This window comes from Phodopus roborovskii, unplaced genomic scaffold, assembly GCF_943737965.1.
Source record: "Phodopus roborovskii unplaced genomic scaffold, PHOROB, whole genome shotgun sequence".
NCBI lineage: Eukaryota > Metazoa > Chordata > Mammalia > Rodentia > Cricetidae > Phodopus > Phodopus roborovskii.
The window spans coordinates 2,722,749-2,743,620 of NW_026126448.1; the positions used below are offsets into that span (position 1 = coordinate 2,722,749).

Here is a 20,872-nt window from a genome sequence, read left to right on the forward strand (position 1 = left end):
GCAAGTTTCAGGATAGCCAAGCTTAGGCAGTGTAAGACAGAAAGCTAGTGAAGATGTAATTGAACAAGGGGACCATGTTCCAGGCCCAGTAAGCAGCAGAGTTGGCAGCTTTGGCCATGTGGTTCTGGCTTTAAAGTCAAAGATGGAAGAAACTAGGGTTTATGGAATTTGCCTCCATTCCTTAAAAAAAGCCACTGAGGCCAGGAGTGTGTAAGGGATGTCTCTGAATGGAGTCCTGTTAGAGAGGCCATTGAGTGAAGCTGTAAAGTTGAAGCCTGGACTGTCTTTGGAGACCCCAGGATATTAGAGATGCCAGGCGTGGGGTACCTGTTGAGGAGCACTGATAACAGGGAATAGAATCAACACAAGAGAAAAAAAAGTGTGCTGCCATCAAGAAAGATGAATGTATTCTTGTTTTTTAAGATTTTTAATTATGTGTGTATCGCAGGGCTATCTGTGCCTGCAGAGGCCAGAGGATGATGTTGGATCTTCTGAAACTGGAGATATAGTATGACTATATAGGTTTAGAAACATCAGGGAAAATAAACAAATGTACCACTGTGAGCCACAGGATGTAGGTACTAGGAACCAAGCTTCGGTCCTCTGCAGGAACAGAAGGAATTGTTAACCGTGGAGCCACTTTTCTAGCCCCTCATGGATTCTTTAAAGTTCAATATATTATGATATTATAAACTGCTGCAGTGTGCATAATAAACATAACATTTAAACTTTTTATTTCATGTACCCCCTCATTTGAACAGAGGAATCTTTTCTTAGTGGCTCAGGTATCTCTTTAGCTTGGTAGGAACAATTTATAAGCACTTTATCCAAAAGGAAACATGCTAGGATTGCTGTCTGCTTTCTTTGATCTGGCTATGCTAACAGCCATTTCTCAGTAGAATGTTGTAGCAGAAAACGGTTTTCTCCAAGGTCCAAACATTAATTATGTTCATTATTAGTAAAGCAGATACAGTATGGATATATTGGTTTAGATATATTGGAGAAAACAAACAATAAGCATACATATGCATAATGTACACACACACACACACACACCCTACTACCTCTAATTCCAATCCAGAGCTTCACTACACAGAATGCTTTTGGATTCCGCTTTGTGTGATGGTCAGCCCAAGTCTCGTTTAGAAACTGATACTTGAGATGAACTTGAAATAATATTTAAGAGCCAGTTATGCAAAAATCTAGAAACAGGTGTTTAGGCAGAGCAAGCACAAAGCCTGTGGCAGAGATAAACAGTGTTCAAGAAGCAGACTCGCCAGTGTGCTGTGCTGTGCTGTGCTGACTTCCCAAAGACAATGGTTTGAAATGAAACCAACCCATCAGGAAGGAGATGTTGTATACGAAACTGCATACTATATAACAAAGGCACTTAGAAGAATTTTAGTAAACTATGAAGATTCTGGAAGGTTTTAAGAAGAGGCTGTGGTACCCCCCCTTTTTTGTCTCAAAAGGTGACTTTGGTTATTGCATAAAGAGTGTACTGTTAAAGAAGAAGCAGGGAGATGGTGCTGAGGCCTGTGGTAATCTTAGACATAGATGAGGGTAGCAGCAGATGATACAGAAAAGAATGAATTGGCGTACCTGTAGGTAGAGATGTACCAATCTTGAATCCTTAAGTTAATTCTGGATGTATATGTCTATTGCATGCTGTCATGTATTAAATTCTAAAGTCAAAACATTAAGCAAAGATGTAAATGGGTGGGAGAGATGGTTCAGCAGTTAAGTGCATTGGCTGTTCTTCCAGAGGACCCAGTTTGATTCCCAGCACCGGCATGGTAGCTCACAACTGTCTGTACCTCCGTTTCTTGGGAATCTGACATTCTCACACAAACATACATGCAGTAAAATACAAGTGCATATAAAATAAGTAATTAAAGACAAAAACAAGTAGGGGCTAGAACCACTTTATGGTAAAGAACAAGAAAAGCAAGATTAGTAGGGACATGATAGAAGACTTGGGAGCTCATAATTCAGCTTTAACATCACCTGATTTCACTGTATACCAGGTTTCAAAAGAAAAAAAGTCATTCAATATCATCTTGACGGTTGTGTATGCCAACCTCTGCATTTTTTTGTGAAAAGATTTCCTTAATGTTGTCGTCTTTTTGATCATCACAAAATGTCACATTCATTGAGTTTCCAGGCCATTCTTCTAATGAAATGGTTGACAGGTATGCGAACACCTTTTCTGCTAGAGATTCCCCAAGTAAAGGCTCTGGGAGATTCTTGGTTTCTAGAGAATCATCAGAAAACCAGTCATCAGCTGCTTCCACACTTTGGCTGCAATAAGAACTAGAGACGGATGTTGACAAGCTCAGGGTCACACTGCTGCCATTTGCTGCTGAGGTCATCTCAGGGGACTCATGGCCAACGGGATCCAGAAGGCAGAATTCACCTTTAGAGTTGATTGCTGTTTTTAAAAAAAAGCCCACTATTACATATTGACAAGTCAAGTCTTTTTTTTTTTTTTTTTTTTTTTTTTTTTTTTTGAGACAGGGTTTCTATGTAGAACTGGCTGTTCCAGAACTAGCTTTGTGGACCAGACTGGCCTTAATAAAGGTGTGGACCACCATACCTGGCTTTTTCAGATTTACTAAGTACTTATATTTATCTGTTTTTACTTATTTATTTGCTTTTTCAAGACAGGGTTTCTCTGTGTAGCTCTTGCTGTCCTAGAACTAACTCCGTAGAACAGGCTGGCCTCGAACACAGAGATCCACCTGCCTCTGCCCCTGCTTCCCTGAGGGCTGGGATAATAGGTATAATGAGCCACTATGCCCAATAGACAAATCAAGTCTTAAGAGTATTTTTAGGGATTTCATGGGTAAAATAATGCTAGAAGGGAAAACACTAAGTGCTATCATCTGTACAGTATTAAGTATATGATATTTAAATATTCTAATCCAGGGAAATACTCTAATTAAGGTTGGAAACCTCTGTTCTACAATGTACCTTTAAAAAGTTTCTTGTAGCCAGGAGGTGGTGGCACACATGTTTAATCCCAGCACCTAGGAGGCAGAGGCTGGTGGATCTCGGCATCTGAGGCCAGCCTGGCCTGCAGAGTGAGTTCCAGAACAGTCAGAGCTGTTACCCAGAGAAACGCTATCATGAAAAGCCAAGGGGCGGGGGGAGATTTTTTGTACCATTATAGAAAATCACAACCAATCAAAGCTCAGAGTTGTGGAGCACAGTCCCAGTGGATATGTCTCTAAAACACTCTGAGACCTAAGGCTCAGGGAACACTGTGGTAAAGGGAATGGAAAGAGGAGTTTTCTGTGAGATTGTGTCTGAAGCTACACCCATAAAGACTGCTCAACCATGAGCTGAACATGGATGACACCACTGGGCATGTCAAAGTGGGCAGAGGAAAGTCCCATAAGGCCTCAACTATAGGAGGCCAAGGGAAGCTGGTAGTGGTAGGAGTGGTCTTCCCAGGCAAGACCACCCAACTGGTTGTTCAGTATCAAAAGGTAAGCCCTGGAAACATACATACAAGTGATTTATAGGGAGGGACTGAACAGGCTGTATTTAGAAATATATCATATTTCTATCATATTTGAAGGGAATTGAAGAGAGAAAGGGGAAGGGAGAAATGTAATTATAATAATTTTAAAAAGGTGTCTTGGGCCTGGAGAAATTGCTCAGTGGCTAAGAGCACACATTATTCTTGTGGAAGACCTAAGTTGTCTTTTTTTTTTTTTTTTTTTTTTTTTTGCCAGGACTCATGTCATGTCATCCACCTCCAGCTCCAGGAGGTCTGGACTCCTTGGTCAACTGAATTCACACCACCCTTCCTATTAAAACAATTTTTTGACACAGGGTCTCTCTATGTAGTTTTGGGTGGCCATGACTAGCCGTTAACTATGTTGACCATGCTGACCTCTAACTCATCTTGTCTCTTCCTCAAGGTGCTAGGATTAAAGGCATACACCACCATGCCTAGCTTTAACTTTTTTTTTTATTCATTTCCTTGTGGATTTCACAACATATATTTCCATCCCACTTATCTCCTTATGTCCTTGCATTTGCCCTCTGCCCTTACAACCTCCCCCTAAAACAAACAAAAGCAAATTTAAAAGAAAAACAAAAACAAAGAAACAAAACAAATAAAAACAAAAACAAAGAAAGAAGAATAATTTCATCATGGAAGCTGTAGTGTGTCCCAGTGAGTTTACCCTCTGGTCCATTCATCTTTACTTGCAAGTATTCACTCCAATGAGTTATTGGTCTGGCTCAAGGCCTCTGGTTTCTGGTACACCACCTAAATGGGCTCTCACTGGGACTCCCCTTGGATAGCCTGTTGTCCTGTGTCATGGAGACTCTGCTGTTTTCCATCTTTAGGTTTGTTCCCTTCACATGCTCTAACAGTTCATAGATTTGGTGGAAGTTGTGTGGGCCAATTCATAACCCTGGTTCTGAGCCTGAGTGGTAGCTGGGTTAGTCAACTTGCTAGCTTTCCCTCATCATCACTATTCCAGCACTATTCCAGCCTCGGCTAGCTCACCCAATGCATCTTACAGTAAGAAGCAGGGCCAGTTCTGCTCTTAAGCCTTCGGATCTAGGTTTTTCCACACTTACATCTCCAGGGCCAGCTGGGCCCTCTCTTCAGGCTGCTGTAGGGGAATGGGGTTTGGGTCAGCTCTTTTGTTATCATGCTCTCAGGGTTGGCCTACCTGCAGCCTAGCAATAGGGTCAGCTCTAGTGTGCTGCCTGCTCTCCTGTGTGCTGCAGCTCTCATGAATGCCACAGTGATGGGGGGATGTCCTTCTGTATATATGTTTCTTTTATTGGTTGATGATTAAAACACTGATTAGCCAGTAGCCAGGCAGAAAGATAGGTGGGGCTACCAGACTAGGAGAAGACTGGGCCACGAAGAGATGCCATGCTGCCCAAGGAGTAACATGCTGGATTACAGGTAAGGCACAGCTTTATGGCAATACATAGATAATAGAAATGGGTTAATAATTAAGACAGAGCTAGCCAATAAGAAGCCCTAGCTATCGGCCAACAGTTTATAAAGTAATATGTATTTGTTTGTTTATTTAGCGCTAATCGGCTGCAGGACCAGGCTGGAAAGAAACTCAAGCTACACCACAGGAAGGGGTAGAGGGAGAAGGACATCTTCCCCTTACCTATTGCTGGCCACCACATGGTGGATGGTGGGGGGCAGGGTCAGCTCTGTTGCTCTCACACCCTCAGGGCTGACTCACCTGCATCCGCAACTACAGGGTCAGCTCTAGTGTGCTGCCCAGGTGAGGTGCCCAGGTGAGGGTCGGGGCAAGCTCTCCCCTGAGGGCTAGGGGCCAGTTCTCCTGCTGCAATGTATGAGAGGGGCAGGACCAGCCATTCCAGGGCCAGTGAAGGGCAGGGCAGGCTCAACACAACATGTTTCCAATGATCTCATGCTAATACCTGTCATGAACATCACCATACACCCCAGCTACAGTAGGACCATGTACCCAGAAATGGCCCCAGGAAGCAGTTCAAGCCAAGATGCCACCATTGCTTGGTGTCAGCACGGTTCCAGAAAGCAGCATGGTCCTTGGGCATCAATGTGAACCCAGGTGGCTGGCCAGACCCCAAGCATCCTCAGAGCCCTTGGTGTCAACTGGAGCCATGGACACTAGGGCTATGGACTCATACATGACCCTAGGCAGCAGCCAGTGCCTGAACATCTCCATGGCTCCAGGTAGCAGCACCAACAAAATTTTTTTTTGAAGCTAAAAAAAAAGTTTCTTAATGACTTGTAGTTGAATATTACATTATTTTTTTTAAAAAAATTAATGAGTAGAATCATTAAAAAAAATTAGTCCACAGTGAATGGTAGAAAGGAGCCCATGATGGGGTGGTCTTCTGCCAATAATGGTAGGAGGCATTTTTTAAACATTATTTATTTATTTATTTATTTAGTGACAGAGCCTCTCTGCATAGTTATGGCTGTCCTGGAACTCACCATATAAACCAGCCTGGCCTTGAACTCACAGAGATCCTCATGCCTCTGTCTCCTGAATCCTGGGGTTAAAAGAGTGTACCACCACAACCAGTCTTAGAATTAAAAATAAATAAATAAAAAGATTTATTTTGTTTAATGTGTGTGAGTGCCTGGTATCCCTGGAGGTCATAAGGGGGTGGTGGATCTCCTGAGGCTAGAGTTGTGGAAGGTTATGAGCTTCCATGTAGGTGCTGGGAATCAAACATGGATCCCATGGAAAGAGCAGCCAGTGCTCTTAACCTTTAAGCCATCTCTCCAGCCCCAGTAGACTTTTCTATAGAGCCATGGGGTCTACAAAGCTTTCGATCATGCTTCCAGATCTCATTTGCTATCTCAACAATTCTTTAGGGTAGTTATGGTTGGTGCCACTTCACAGAGAGCAAACTGCAACACAGAGAAACCACCCACCATCAATTAGACACAAGGTGGATTCAACCTAGATATTAAGTATCATGCTTTTTGTATTACTTAAACTACACAGTGGACACTTTAAAATGTTGTTTGCTGCCAGATGTGCATGCTACAATCCCTGCCCTTGGGAAACCAAGGCAGAACACAATTTTAGGCTATCTCTCCAGGCCAGTTAGGGTTAAGCAGTGAGATTCTGTCCCAAAACAAAACAAATGAACAAACAAATCCAAAATGAAAAAACAATGTAAAAAAAACAAGTAAAATCCCCCAAAACTCAAAAGTTAAGTTTTAGAAAATATCACAAAATTTCTAAAATACATTTTATACTGTTTTACATGTTAGCTGTTACATTTTACACATTCAATTCAACATTGTTCAAAATATTATATTTTATATTCATTTCTAGAATTATGTAGGACAGATTTTGAGATATAAAGACATAGCATAAGTATCTAAATGGCTACAAAATACTCAAGGTTTTTGTTTTTGTCCCTTACCCCAACTCAGCCTTACTTTATGGTCACCATTACAATGTCTTTGAATTTCAATAAGAAAAAAATAATTTTTTATTTTAAGACAGGATACTACTTTTTTCTTCAAGAAGATATGCCAATTCACATACTAGTACCTTGTTATTTCTTTTGAATTTTCATGCAATATAAAATAAATAGCATTTAGGATAGCCTCTTTATTCTTTAAGACTTAAGAAAATATTTGCTATACAAATACTTCTAACAATTCATTAAAAAAAAACAATTACCTTTTATTTGTACTGCTTCCCTTTCTCTTTGCTCCACCTACATAAAAAAGTCATTTGCATTTTTAAAAAAGAAGGAAATTTGTATAGCTTTTATAATATATTATTATTAAGAAATATAATATTATTAAGAAATTATTAAGAAATAAAAATTTTTTTCTACAATATGTTTTTTTTTGTTGGCCAAAATATATTAACAGAAAAGAAAACCCAGTTATTTGAAAATCTGAGGGCTGGAGAGATGGCTCAGTGGCTAACAGCATATACTGCTCTATATTTCTTTTCCACTCCTGTGAGACCTGGTCCACTCTGAGAGACTGCATTGTCCACTCACAAGGGTAAAGCTCCTGGGAGCTCCACCTCCTAAGCTTCCTGCCACCTCCGTGCTGCCCCCAAGCACCAGTCTTCCAGCCCATGAGCCTCTGGGAGATGAGCCACATCTAAATGTTGGCAGCAACTGAACTGCATCTCAATATAACTATTATGTCCAAAATAAAAGTGTGTTGAAAACAAAACTTTCAAAGAGAAAGTAGATATAACCCTTGAGATCTATCATCAGGCTGAATTTTGGAATATTTTATTAACAGTATGACTCAAGAAATAAAAAGAGAAATTATACTTAGTCAATATTGAAAACTTTTATGAAAATCTGGTACTAGGGTGAAAAAGTCACCAGGTGAGATTTAAAAATTGAAAAGCAGGCCAGGTGTGGTGCTCACCTTTCATTCCATCACCTGAAGGCAGAGGTAGGTGGATATCTATGAACCCTAAAACTCAAGGCCAGCCTGGGGGTATATAGTGGATTCCCAGACAACTAGGGCACATAGAAAACCCTATCTAAAAATAAATATATAAATAAATACAATGAAAACAAAAAATTACATAACCAACAAATTACTTGTATCCACAATATGTGAAGAACTCTTAATTTCAATATTAAGAAAATAATCCAGTTAGAAAATAGATACTTAAAGAGATATTTTACTATGAGTAAAAATATGAAATGGAATGTAAAACCAATTACTGGGAAATAAAAACTGGAACATAATATGTTGTATTATACAGAGAAGGACATGGTTCTTGCCTTGGTGAGGACAACTTCTGACTGGGGTGGTGGCTGCCAAAGGCTGTGTGTGTGTGTGTGTGTGTGTGTGTGTGTGTGTGTGTGTGTGGAGACTCGTGCTTGCTTACATGCAACTGTACACTTGTAGAGGTCAGAGGACACCTTTTGGGACTTGATTCTCTCCTCTTGCTGTGTGTGTCCTGAGGATAGAACTGAGGTCATCAGTCTAGGTTGCAAGCACCTTTACCCACTGAGCCATCTTACTGGCCCAAAATTTCTTAGATAATGAAAGGGCTGGGGTGGAGCAGTGGCAGAGTGCTTGCTTAGCATGCACAAGGCCCTAGCACTACAGGTCAGTACTGAACAGTGCAGTGCACTGTCCCCCATGCCTGAGCTGGTCACCATAGATTACTCATCTTGTCATTTAATCTTTCTCTGTAGCATGGTGAACTTCACCTTGCTGCTACTCTGTCATATATGTTTATATAATAGTTTGAACTTTTTGTTGTGGTTTCAGCAATGTTCATAGCACCTAAATCAGCAGTAAATCCCATCTCAAGAAACCACTTTGGAGAGATTCTGGGTTAGATGGAGGATTAGAAACTGCCTCAGTGTGATCAAGTGAAGAATTGTGATGTGTAAACACAGTGTATGGTAGAGAAAGGAGATGATGGAAGAGCTTCAGAAAGCCCCAAGAGCTGATCTAGCACAGCTGGGAAGCACAGAGAACCAGAAGTAGGAGGCATCAACAAGGAGCCCAGCACAGCTCAGCCTCCAGGCTCCAAGCAGAGGGAGGAGAGGCAGAAGCTTCTTCCAGAGGGTCTTGGTGAAAAGCCCTTGGCATTCCTACTCACAGGTCATGTCCATATGTCCACAGCCCTCACAAAGCTCAAAACCAGGGACTGCTCTTGTGGGATGTGTCAGCCATGGAAAAGGATTTCCCTGGCTCAGAGGGCTGAGGCTGGGTGTCATCTCTAGAGGAGACATACTGTTTAAAACTGAACTACCCTGGGGTCCTAAAAACTATGTCAAACAGCCTGAATTCAACCTGTCGCAGTCCCAGCCTGAGAGACAGCTTTAGGAGACAACTGTAGATTGTGGGAGGGACACATTCTGAGAAGCTCCAAAGTGCAAGCACCAGGTAGATCCACCACAGACCCCTGGGAGCAGATGACATTAATATAACTTTGAAGTCAGCAGGTGAATCAACTTCTGGGGCTACCTATCTGCTATGAGGTTAACTATTGTAGAGTCTGTGCACTTTGAAACTCCAGCTACTGCTTTTCTAAAGGACCCAGGTTCTCAAGTCCAGTGACTCAAAAAAAAAAAAAAAAAAAAAAAAAAAAACACCTGTAACTCCAGTTCCAGAGGATCTGAATTCTCTGGCTAAGACCACATACACAAATGCCTGTGCACACACACACACAGACAATTAAAAATAAAAGCTTATTTTAATGTAAAATTTTGTGTATATGTGCCTCTTCGTATGTGTGCAGTATTCACAGAAGCCAGGAGAGGGCACTGGATCACTGGTCTTCTGCAATAAATAGCATCATGGGCTCTGAGCCTTCTCTGCTAAATGGATTTTGAGAAGATGAGGATGGGTTTGCCTGGATGGAGCTCAGTGCTGTGGATGCTTCCCCTACCCTGATGACAGAGAGAAACTACCCAGCTGGAACATTCAGCAGTCTAGAGGGTATGAACTGGGAACTCTTGGGGTGGTGGGAGACTGAAAAAGCTAAAGGTGACTAATCAAGAGGTCTGTGGTACACAAAGAAGGAACACTACTGATGTGCAGACGGCCCTGGTTGACATCAGACATTTGTACAGCACATATTCAACATCATATGTATGTCCTTAGGGAGAACTGTGATGATGGTGAGCAGTTACTCTGCATCTCTTATGATGGTGAATGCTAAAAACACGGACAGCAGCCAGAGCTGACATGGGTGTGGGGTGAAACAACGACCTGCTTCCTGGCCAGTGGAAACATGAACAGATAGAGTTGTTCGTAAAACCACAATGTGATTAACAACAATTCTCTTTGATATCTTCTCAAGTGAGTTGGGAAGTCATGTCCATACAGAAACCTCCACAAAAGTGTTTTTAGCAACTTTTTTCATAATTGCCCAAACTTTGAAGCAACCAGGATGGCCTAATGTGTGTGAAAAAACAAACCGAGTTAAATAGTTCATTTCTCTTCTATCTTGACTGTAGTCTATCTAGGTCTGGGCTCATTTCTTTTTTGGTTTGTGTAGGCTCCATGGTAAAATAGTGTTGCCAGATGGTTACTAGACACATGGTGCTGGATTCAAGGTGAAGGATGTGTAATGAAGGTCTGCCATCCTGTCTGTCACCAGGGTATCTCTGAATGCTGAAGGACCATCAGCCCATTTGTTTAGCTCAGCTATGTCAGAGTTTTCAATTTCTACTAGACTTTGCCATGTCCTGTTTTGTCCTTATGATGCTGTTTTGACACACAACATTATTAATCATAGTCTCATTTTCTTACCAAGTGCCACACAAGCACCTTGAAAGTGGGGGCAATATCTTGACCTCCATAACAGGGGAAGAGGAAGATCTTCAAATATAATATGGATTAATAGATATTTACCAAATTGAATTAAGTTACACTTAACAGGTTTGTCAGGCTATCCGGTTATCTGAGCATTTCTTATCTCTAAATTTCTTTTTTTTTCCCCTGATAGTCCCAAGAATTTTGCATGCCCCCCCTCAACATGCCATTATCTTCATCCTTCTAAGCCTGCTATGGAGAGTGCAAGGTTTTGTTTGTTTGTTTGTTTTTTGCTGAAAGGTTTATAAAAGCAACTGGAGACAGAGTATGTTTTCATTTAATTTTTCTGTTCTCTTAAAAGCTTTATCACCCTCCAAAATAGAAGAGAAAACTACAGTTTTCCTATTACATGAACTTTTGGTTCTTAAACTAAAACATAACCGTGGATATATTAGCCTTCCAATGGAAAGACAACATACTAGTTAACACAAAACTCTACCTGTGGTTGAGGTTGGCCAGCATGAAAGTTTCGGGAAATGAAAACACACTGAGAATGAGATTTAATCTTCGATTTGGATGATCCTTGCATCAGCTTTTCACCAAATGATTTAACTTTGGGATTTTGAAATATTTCTCTGGAAAACATTGTACAGACAATATTACTAAGCAGGAATCAAATTATATTATTTTATATGCCAGTTGAGATAATTGTCTCTAATGTTTATACCTATGAGTTTAAAATCAGCATGTTGCAGACCTTTAAAAGTAGCAATCAGTTTATATACTCCTTTAACACAGATCTGATTTCATTATGTCTACTTTTCAGAAAATGTAAAGTAGCTAATTATAGAAAACTAGTATTTACAGTTTGAATATTACTGAGTTACCTATATACTATTTTTGGTTATGAGATAATCAACTTCATTGTTAGTCTCTCTCTCTTGGTTTTTCAAGACAGGGTTTCATTTCTCTGGTTGTCTTGGAACTCTCTCAAGACCAGGCCAGCCTCAAACTCAAAAATCCACCTGCCTCTGATTCCCAAGTGCTGGGATTAGCCACCTGGTTTAATTAGTCTTATCATCAATCTGTTTTTAATAAAATAAAATGAAATCATTGGTCCCTTTGGCACAAAGGGACAGAAACCGAATTGAAAATAATGGCATGCTGGGAGAGGACCTGTGATCTTTTCTCACCCATACAGTCACAAGCGGGTGGGGGAGGGTTAAAAGTCACAGGGTGCTGCTAAGTGAAACCTCAGCTAATCAGAAAGGAGTCTTCTTTATAAAGTTAAATATTTGTGAGGGCTGTTCTTGGTTGACTACAACTTGACTACCTGTAGAATTAATGAAAACCCAAGCAACTGGGTACACCTGTGAGAGATTTTTCTTGATTGACTCATTTGAAGAAATTCTATCCCAAATCCAGATCTTTGAGTTGGGAAGATCCACCATAAATCTGGGCCACACCTTCTGCTGGTAGCCTATATAAAGGGCCTGGAAGAAGGAAGTTTTTACCTGTTCCCTGCTTGCTCTCACTACAGCTTGCAAGCTCATTCTTTTTCTAGTGTTAGAACTTCTTCTTCGGGATTCTGATGCATCCTTAAAAGTAACAGAGGCATCCAGCCTTGTGGACTGAACAGCTACTGGGTTCTTAGACTTTCCTCTAGGAGACAGCCATTGTTGGAATAGTCAGACCATAACCTGTGAGCCACTCTAATAAATCCTGTGTGTGTATGTGTGTGTGTGTGTGTGTGTGTGTGTGTGTGTGTGTGTATTCATTCTATCAGTTCTGTTTCACTTGAGAACCCTGACTAATAACAATATTTTTAAAAATGATGACAGACAATGGAATATTGTTCAGTGATACAAAGAAAGGAGCTATCAAGTCACAAAAAAGACACAGAGGAGAGCTGGACATAGTGACTCCCATCTGTAATCCAGAGCCTGGGAAGCAGAAGCAGGAGGATTGTCATGAGATTAAAGGTCAACCTCTGCCACTTAGTTAGGCTATATAGTTAAGCCCTGTCTGAGAAAAAGTCTAAGAAGGCTACATTCTGAATGGTTTGACATCTGATTTCAAGTCTGTGACATCACTCTGGAAAAGGCTGAACTACTGAGATCTAGGAATATCAGTGGTTGCTTGGGGTTCAGGAGAGGAAGGGATGGATAAATGAAGCACAGAGGAATTTTAGGGCAGTGACAATACTCTGGCTTGTATGCACAAGTCATTATACATTTGTGAAAACTATGGAATGTACATGAAGAGTGAATCTTAATGTCAAATGGATGCTAACATGTTGACATAGTTCTTCAGTTTCACTCTCCCCAAACAATTGCGGTGGCCAACTATTTTTCTAAGGGTACCAGAAAATTTCCAAGTTAATTCAAGAGATCACATTAGATTCCTTCATAAGATATGAACAATTAAGATCTAATCATTCACTGAATTCAGTTCCCTAAACAAACATTTAACCTATATGTCAGAAATGTTGGGTGTTGGATATCTAAGAGTGTGTTGGGGGCAGGGCCAGTAACCATCACCTACATGACCACTCATATAGCTTAAATACTAATAAGGAAGACAGATATTACAAGAAGATGAAAAATTATGGATTTGGAAAGTTCCATTGAGGAAAGTTACCAGGTACTGTGTATGGGTTTGTACAAGGGGAATCAACCTCAGGAAAATGGTGATTGAACTAGACTGCTAATAGGATTAGTGATGAGGTAAAATTTGGTAGAAAGGGGGAGATGTGGACGTTTTTCTAGGCAGATGGAATGTCAAACACAAAGATATCAGGGCTGGAGTCCCATCAAGTAGGAGAAACACAAAAAGAAACAGAATGTAGGACATGGAGTGGAGGAGTGTACAGGGACAGAGCATGTGGGGGACCTTAAAAGACATGCCACTCGGGGTTCTCTTAAAATCAATGGGAAGCTCTTTGGAAAATAGTGGGCATGGAAGATAAGAATAGATTTGCATATGGAAAATGTATGGCTGAAGTGTGGAGAGGAGATTAAATGAGCTTGGCATTGAAGGCAGGGGTGCGCTATATACCCCAGTGCAGTTGTTCATGTGGGGGACAATGAAGACTCGAGGAGTGCAGCAATGGTTAAAGGAATAAAATGGATGAAAGTGATTTACAAGGGGAAAAAAATCCAACTTGGCGATAGTTCAAGTGTGTTAGGGTGGGAAACAAGAGGCACTTGTCAAGTGTGTCTTCTACTTTGGAAGAAAACATGCCTCCTTTGACTCTTGTTATGACTTGCATCTAAAATTTCACCTACAAACTCATGCTTTGATGCTTAGTGGAGGCTGTGGGAGTGTTAGGAGGTAGAGCTTGATAGATTTCTACTTTCTGGTCCACAGTGTTGTGAAGGTCTTCTGCCACATAACTCCTGCATCTGGTATGTGGCCATGCCTTTCCCACTGTGACAGACTGAAATCTCCTGAAACCATGAGCCAACATAAGCGTTTCCTCCCTTAAGTTATTGTGCCAAATATTTTGGTCACTGTAATAAAAAAGCACCTAATAAAATTCTATGCTCCTCCAGCTACTGTCCCTTTATTAGTTTTCTAAACATACAAACACACATACCTCTTGAAGAGACATTTATACTTTCTCAATTTTCTCACATCTCATTGTCCCCAAGGATTGACCTCTTAACCTATCATTGTACCAACATTTCATCAAGGTTACCAATGACCTCCATCATCTCCTGAAATCAAAAGGTCACTTTTCTGTCCTCATTTCTGTCCTCATTGTCCTCAACTTTCAGTATAACTGGCTTACACCTCCTTCTTGTCCCATTTTTAAATTTCTACTTCCTTAACTATCTACCTTTTGGTTTCTTCTCAGACGTTGATTTTTTTTCTACTTAGCTGCTAACTTTCCAAATGCAGGTAGCGTAAAGGGCACAGCCACAGCTCATCTTCCTTCCTTCCTTCCTTCCTTCCTTCCTTCCTTCCTTCCTTCCTTTCTTCCTTCCTTCCTTCCCTTCCATTCTGTCTTTCTTTTCATAACAGGGTTTCTCTTTGTACCTGCCCTGGCTGTCCTGGAACTCACTCTGTAGACTAGGCTGACTTTGAACTCACAGAGATCTGCCTGCCTTTGCCCCCCGCTCCCCGAGTGCTGGGATTAAAGTCATGGGACAAGGTCCAGTTGCCATAGGTCATTTTTCAACATCCCTGGTTAGTCTTATCTGCCTTTAAATTCACTATACCTAATCTTCCAGTCTGGCTTCTCAGTTTATACCAGCACATCCAACTGTAACATGGCATTCCCATTTTGGATTCTAAATAGGGTTTTAAACTCACACTGAACACATAACTCCTAGTTTATCATCTCCCCTCACAAACTGATCCCCTTTTTGATAATTTTCCCATCTCAGAAAATGGCATGGCCACTCAGCTGTCTGAGATAAAATCCCAGGTGTCAGTCTTCATGCTGCCATCACTCTTGTTTCCTTCCTTCATTCTATCAAGTCCCATCTCTACCTGTGACAGATGTTTCAGGTACAATCCCCTTTTTTTTTTTTTTGTCTCATCTGGTCACATTAGTTCTAAACATCCTCACCTCTCAGATGAAAGCTAGATTGCTCACTTGCCTGCCTACTTTCTTGTTGCTCCATTAAATTCTAGGCTTTACAGAGGAATATCTTTTGAAAATATAAGCCAGATTTAAAATGGTTAAGGGTTTTTCTTAACAGTGAGGCACAACTGCTCCTGGCAACACCAACTGAGTGAGAAGGGAAGATGGACATTGAAGAAACTCATTATGGAGTTTGCTTCCAATATGGCAAGGCTAGCCATTTGGACAAGAAACTGCTCTTGTCTAGACCGTTTAACTATATGCTTTATAAAGTAGACATGCAAGACCCATAGGAAGGTGAAGTGCTGAAACAAGATGGACAATGCTACAGAGTTCCTGCTTCATGGAAGTGTCTGCCAGACTTTCTACAGGATACAGAGGAAAGTGACTGACAAACTGCCAATAAGGTGGGCAGTTTAAAGTTTCCTGTTTCATTGAGGTGTCTGCCAGACACACTATGTCCTACAGGCTAAAGATGGAACATTACAGAAGAAGTTTGGATGACTGTCCAAGTAGCGAGATGTCGCTGTCAATTCTAGAGTTTATATACTATCCTTCTGTGGTCTTTGATGGAGTTGAAGACAGATAGCTATGGTTATAGTTTTCCTTAGGATTAAAGATAAGTTATATATAAGACTTTAGACTCACACAAAAAAAAACAGGATAGATGGAATATTTTCTTTAAATCTTGCTAAATGTTAATGGGCTATTGTTAACTATAGTTCTTATTTGATAACTGTTTTGTTATATATTTTACTATGTTAAAGTCCTTTTTATTTTAGACAGAAAAGAGGAGATGATAGGAGATGTCATTCTGTAAATATGTTTCTCTTATTGGTTATTGAATAAAGCCTTCTTGACCAATAGGAAAGCAAGATAGGCGGGACTAGGAGACAAGGAGAATTCTGGGAGATGTAGTAGAGAGGAGTCAAAATGTAAGCCTTAAGACAAGAGGTCTGGATGGTCTCTCCTGTAAGATAAGACCACATGGAAACACTTAGATTGATAGAAATGGGTTAATATTTAAGACAGAGCTAGCCAATAAGAAATGCTAGTAACCAGCCAACAGTTTCATAATTAAAAGAAAGAAAGAAAGAAAATATAAGCCAGAACTACCATATCTTATTATTAGGAGTGTACATTCACTTTTATTAGCAGTTCTCAAAAAAGTAATAATGTGCTGGGTATTGTTGGCACACACCTTTAATTCCAGCACTTGGGAGGCAGAGGCAGAGGCAGAGGCAGAGGCAGATGGGTCTCTGTGAGTTCAAGGCTAGCCTGGTCTACTTGTGCCATTACACGTTAGACTATCTTGTTGGCCTTAGGAAAATTTTTCACAAGGCATATTTAATAAGTCTGATTCTTTTATCTCAAGTCTCAGATTAAACACAATCTCCTTGTACAGGCCATTCTAGTACACTTTTTATATTTGCTCATTTGTCTCCTGTCAAGTCTAGGAAATGAGAACTTTTTTTGCTTTGTTCACAGTTGTATCCTCAATTCCAATAACAATGAAACATAGCTAACAAATATTTTCCTTTCTTATTTATGTTTTATTGTGCATTCATTGAATATTTGTTAAAAAAATGAACAAATGAATTCTTTCTGATTTGTTCATAGTGGAGAGAGAGCTGGAGGTAGGTTTACTAGGAGAAAATGTGGGAAGGTGGAATGGGGGATGTCTTTCTGTGTGTGTATATATATATATATATATATGTATATATATATACATATGTATATGTATATATATATATATTTCTCTTATTGATTGATGAATAAAACACTGTGGCCAATAGAAGTAGGGAGATAGGGAGGTAGGGAGACTAGGAGGTAAGGAGAATTCTGGGAGAGGTAGGCACAGGGAGCTCACCAGAGGAGTCACCATGTGAGACTTGGAAGGTAGGATGCACCAGACCCTTTTCCAGTAAGTTAAGACCACATGGAAATACTTAGATTAATAGAAATGGGTTAATAATTAAGAGCTGGGCGTCTACAGAGCTAGTTCCAGGACAGGCTCCAAAGCAATACAGAGAAACCCTGTCTAGAAAAACAAACAAACAAACAAAAAAATTAAGATAGAGCTAGCCAATAAGAAGCCCTAGTCATCAACTAACAGTTTTATAACTAATATAGCATTCATGTGTTTATTTGGGGTTGAAGCAACTGTGGGACCAAGCCGGGCCAAGAATCTCTTGTTACAGGTGATCTTACAATTTATATTTTAAAAATACCAGAATGTACATTCTGAGCTGGTTAAATAAGTAGAAACAAAATTTTAGGGTTGAAAAGAAGGAGGCATCAACTAAGTTTTTGTGTGTTTCTGGAGGGAGAACATTTTTTAGACCTATCAGGCTATTCTGTCTATTCTCATAGCTTCTAAAGAAAGGAGGCCTTGCCCTTCAGGCATGCCGTAACCTCCAAAGTGGAAGGATTCCCCCATAATTTCTAGCTTTAGATTAGAGTCAGACCCATGTCTTCCAGTAGGTAAAATAGGACTTGTTTTTCTTCAAAAATTTCAGTGCACAAAGATAGCTGTTGCCTGGTCCTAGTCCTTCTCCCAGGGTATCTAAGGCACATCAAGCCTTGTCCCACCACAGGGTCTCCAGCCAATTCCATCATAGTTATTTAGGTTTAATAGTTGTGGGGGAAAAAAGCCCTTCATTGAATTTTTAACAACAAAAGAAACTTAGACAAACTTTCCAATAAACCTTACCTTCGTTTGCAAATCAGGAACCATAAAGCAGATGCCAAAGCAAAGAAACCAATTCCCAGACTAACGGCACCAGCAGCCAGAAAATAGGTTAAGTGGTTAATAAAACCTATACAAATAAATGGTAAAAGATCATGTCACACATGTCTCAGTTGACTAGGTAAATAAATTATATATGCAATATTAAGAATGACCAAGAAACCAGGGAGCCTGAATTCTAGTCCTATACAATCCAAACAAATGGGAGAACCCAGAGTTGGAGAACAACACATAAATAGAATTGGGAAAGCCTTCAGGGATCTCACTTTAGAGGTGGCAAAATTGAAGCCCATGTAACAGAAGTAACTAAACCAAAGCTGTACAGCAATTGACATTAATGTTCTCATTTTTTCCTATTTTCTTTGCTAAACCTCCATCAGGCAGTTTACTACTGTCTAACTCCAGCTTCAAAGGATCCCACGCATCTGACCTCCACAGATACCTGTATTCATCTGCACATATCCACATATAGAAACACACATCTAGGTAGGAAAATAAAATTAAACCTTTAAAAAAAAATACTATTTCCGGGGCTGGAGAGATGGCTCAGAGATTAAAAGCACTGGCTGTTCTTCCAAAGGTCATGAGTTCAATTCCGAGCAACCACATGGTGGCTCACAACCATCTATAATGAGATCTGGTGCTCTCTTCTGGCGTTTAGGCAAACAAGCATGTAGTACACTATGTACATAATAAATAAATAAAATCTTAAAAAAATACTATTTTTTTTAAGGCTGGGCGTGGTAGTACACTCCTCTAATCCAAGAACTCAGGAAGAAGAAGCAGGACAATCTCTGTGATTTTGAGGCCAGCCTGGTTTACATAGTGAGTTTCAGGACAGCCAGGGTTATGTAGAGAGACTCTGTCTCAATAAATTAAAATAAAATTTAAAAATTTAATGTTTACATGTATTTATTTAATATGTTTGGTGGTGGGTTTTCAAAGAATAAATTTATTAAAATAAAAAATGCATAAGGAAATAGTTTTAATGTGCTGAAAATTAAGATAACACCAGAAACTCTAAAAGAGAGAGAAAATGGCTAAGAGGCTAATAGTCATGAAAAACTTAACTAGTTATAAATGTACTATACATTGAACCACAAATAAAATGTTACAAAGATTACACTCAATGTATAATGTGGAAAATGAAAAAGACAAAATATAGACTGTTGACCAGGGAGGAGGAATCTGAAGTCCCATTCATGGCTGGAGGGAATCTGATTGAGAAGAAGTTCTGGGAAACTGGCTCTAGTAATAAGCTGAACAGAGGCATATACTTTACAACTCAGCAATTCGACCAATGACACATCCATAAGTCCACACATGTGTGAACCACAGGCTAAGAGAAAGTAATCCAGTTCTAAGCTGATTTTGTTAGGAAGACAATAAAACTAGGAGCTTTTACTCAAAATAAGAAGAAAAGGGATAAGAAAGTAAGTAACAGAAAGCCCAAGGGAACACAAATTCATTACACCTAATCAACAGTTACAAATTTCCCCCAAAGAAACTGGTGGGCCCCAAAAGGTTACAATTTCTACTGTATACCCATGATGCTAGCATTTCTTATCTTATACAAGTTCTTCCAGAGAACAGAAAGACATTGCTGGCTGTTCCTCCAAACACATTTTCTTCTTTGTGGGTAAAATGCTAGACTGTCTCAGCTTCCCATACTATTAGGTGAAGCAATGTAACAGAGTTCTGACCAATGGAATCTGAAGGCAATGATGTCATAAAAACCTCTGGAGCCCTTTCTTCCTGACTGTGGGGCACAGAGGTAATCCCCAAGGGAACTGTGGAAGTCACAGGTTGATAACATCTTCATCAGTTTACTGGATATGATCGACATCATAGAAAATGAGCCTCATAAGGTCTACATGGTCTCATATTCTTTACAGAGGTGTGTTCTTACAGAACATAGAGAAACATCAAAACAGTAAAACTTGGAAATGACACATTCTGAAACAACCTACGGGCAACAAGAAATCTCAAGGAGACACATAAAATATTTTTTAATGAATATAATGAAAATACAATATCAAACCTGGTGGTGGCGGCACATGCCTTTAATCCCAGCACTCAAGAGGCAGAGGTAGGTGGGTCTCTGTGAATTTGAGGCCAGCCTAGTCTACACAGAATATTCCAGAACAGCCAAGCATGATACACATGGTTTTTGGCCTCCAAAAACCAAGTATATATATTACCATTCCATTAGTATATTTCTTTTCTTTTTTAAAAAATTAATTTAAATTTATTTTTTCTTATTTTAGATATTTATCCCAGTTCCCTCTCCCTTCCTCCCTCCTATGCCCCCAAACCCCTTCTCATTCCACCCCCCCCCACACATACACACTCCACAGGGAGGGTGATGCTTTCCTGGAGGGATCAACAAAATCTGTTAAGTCATTTGGAGTAGGGTCTAGGCCCTCCTCCCTGCCTCTAGGCTAAGGGAGTATCCCTCCTTTGGGAATGTACTCCCAAAGTCCTTTCGTACACCAGGGATACATCCTGGTTGCACTGTCTGAGGTCCCTTAGACTGCCCAGGCCTTCTAACTGAGACCCATGTTCAGGAGGTCTGAGTCAGTCCAATGCTGTTTCCCAGCTATCAGTCTGGGGGTCCATTAGCTCCCCCTTGTTCAGGTCAGCTGTCCCTGTCCATTAGTATATTTCATAGAAAAAAGATTAAAGTTTTATTCTCAGTGAATTATAGAATGAGTACATAGTCTAATGGCTCATGTGAGAGAAACTTTTATCATATGCTCTCAAATTATGACTT

At 40.1% G+C, this 20,872-nt stretch overlaps 1 protein-coding gene across 1 annotated transcript; it reads right to left on the reverse strand.

Moving 5' to 3' along the window:
- Positions 1 to 1,907: 1,907 nt before the first annotated feature.
- CUNH1orf185 (chromosome unknown C1orf185 homolog) lies at positions 1,908 to 19,805 on the reverse strand. Its single transcript, XM_051188297.1, has 5 exons — positions 19,645 to 19,805; positions 18,064 to 18,169; positions 11,259 to 11,394; positions 7,185 to 7,221; positions 1,908 to 2,431 (listed from the first exon to the last, which is right to left on the reverse strand). Exons 1-5 carry the CDS (start codon positions 19,646 to 19,648, stop codon positions 2,046 to 2,048), a joined length of 669 nt encoding a protein of 222 aa, XP_051044254.1. The 5' UTR covers positions 19,649 to 19,805; the 3' UTR covers positions 1,908 to 2,045.
- Positions 19,806 to 20,872: the final 1,067 nt, after the last annotated feature.

Excerpts from the sequence above, each read along its gene's own strand:
- CUNH1orf185 (XM_051188297.1), bottom strand. Across the intron at positions 7,222-11,258 it reads CTGGCCAACCTCAACCACAG|GTGGAGCAAAGAGAAAGGGA; the intron begins GTAGAGTTTTGT and ends TTTTTTATGTAG. Across the intron at positions 2,432-7,184 it reads GGAAGCAGTACAAATAAAAG|CAATCAACTCTAAAGGTGAA; the intron begins GTAATTGTTTTT and ends TTTTAAAAACAG.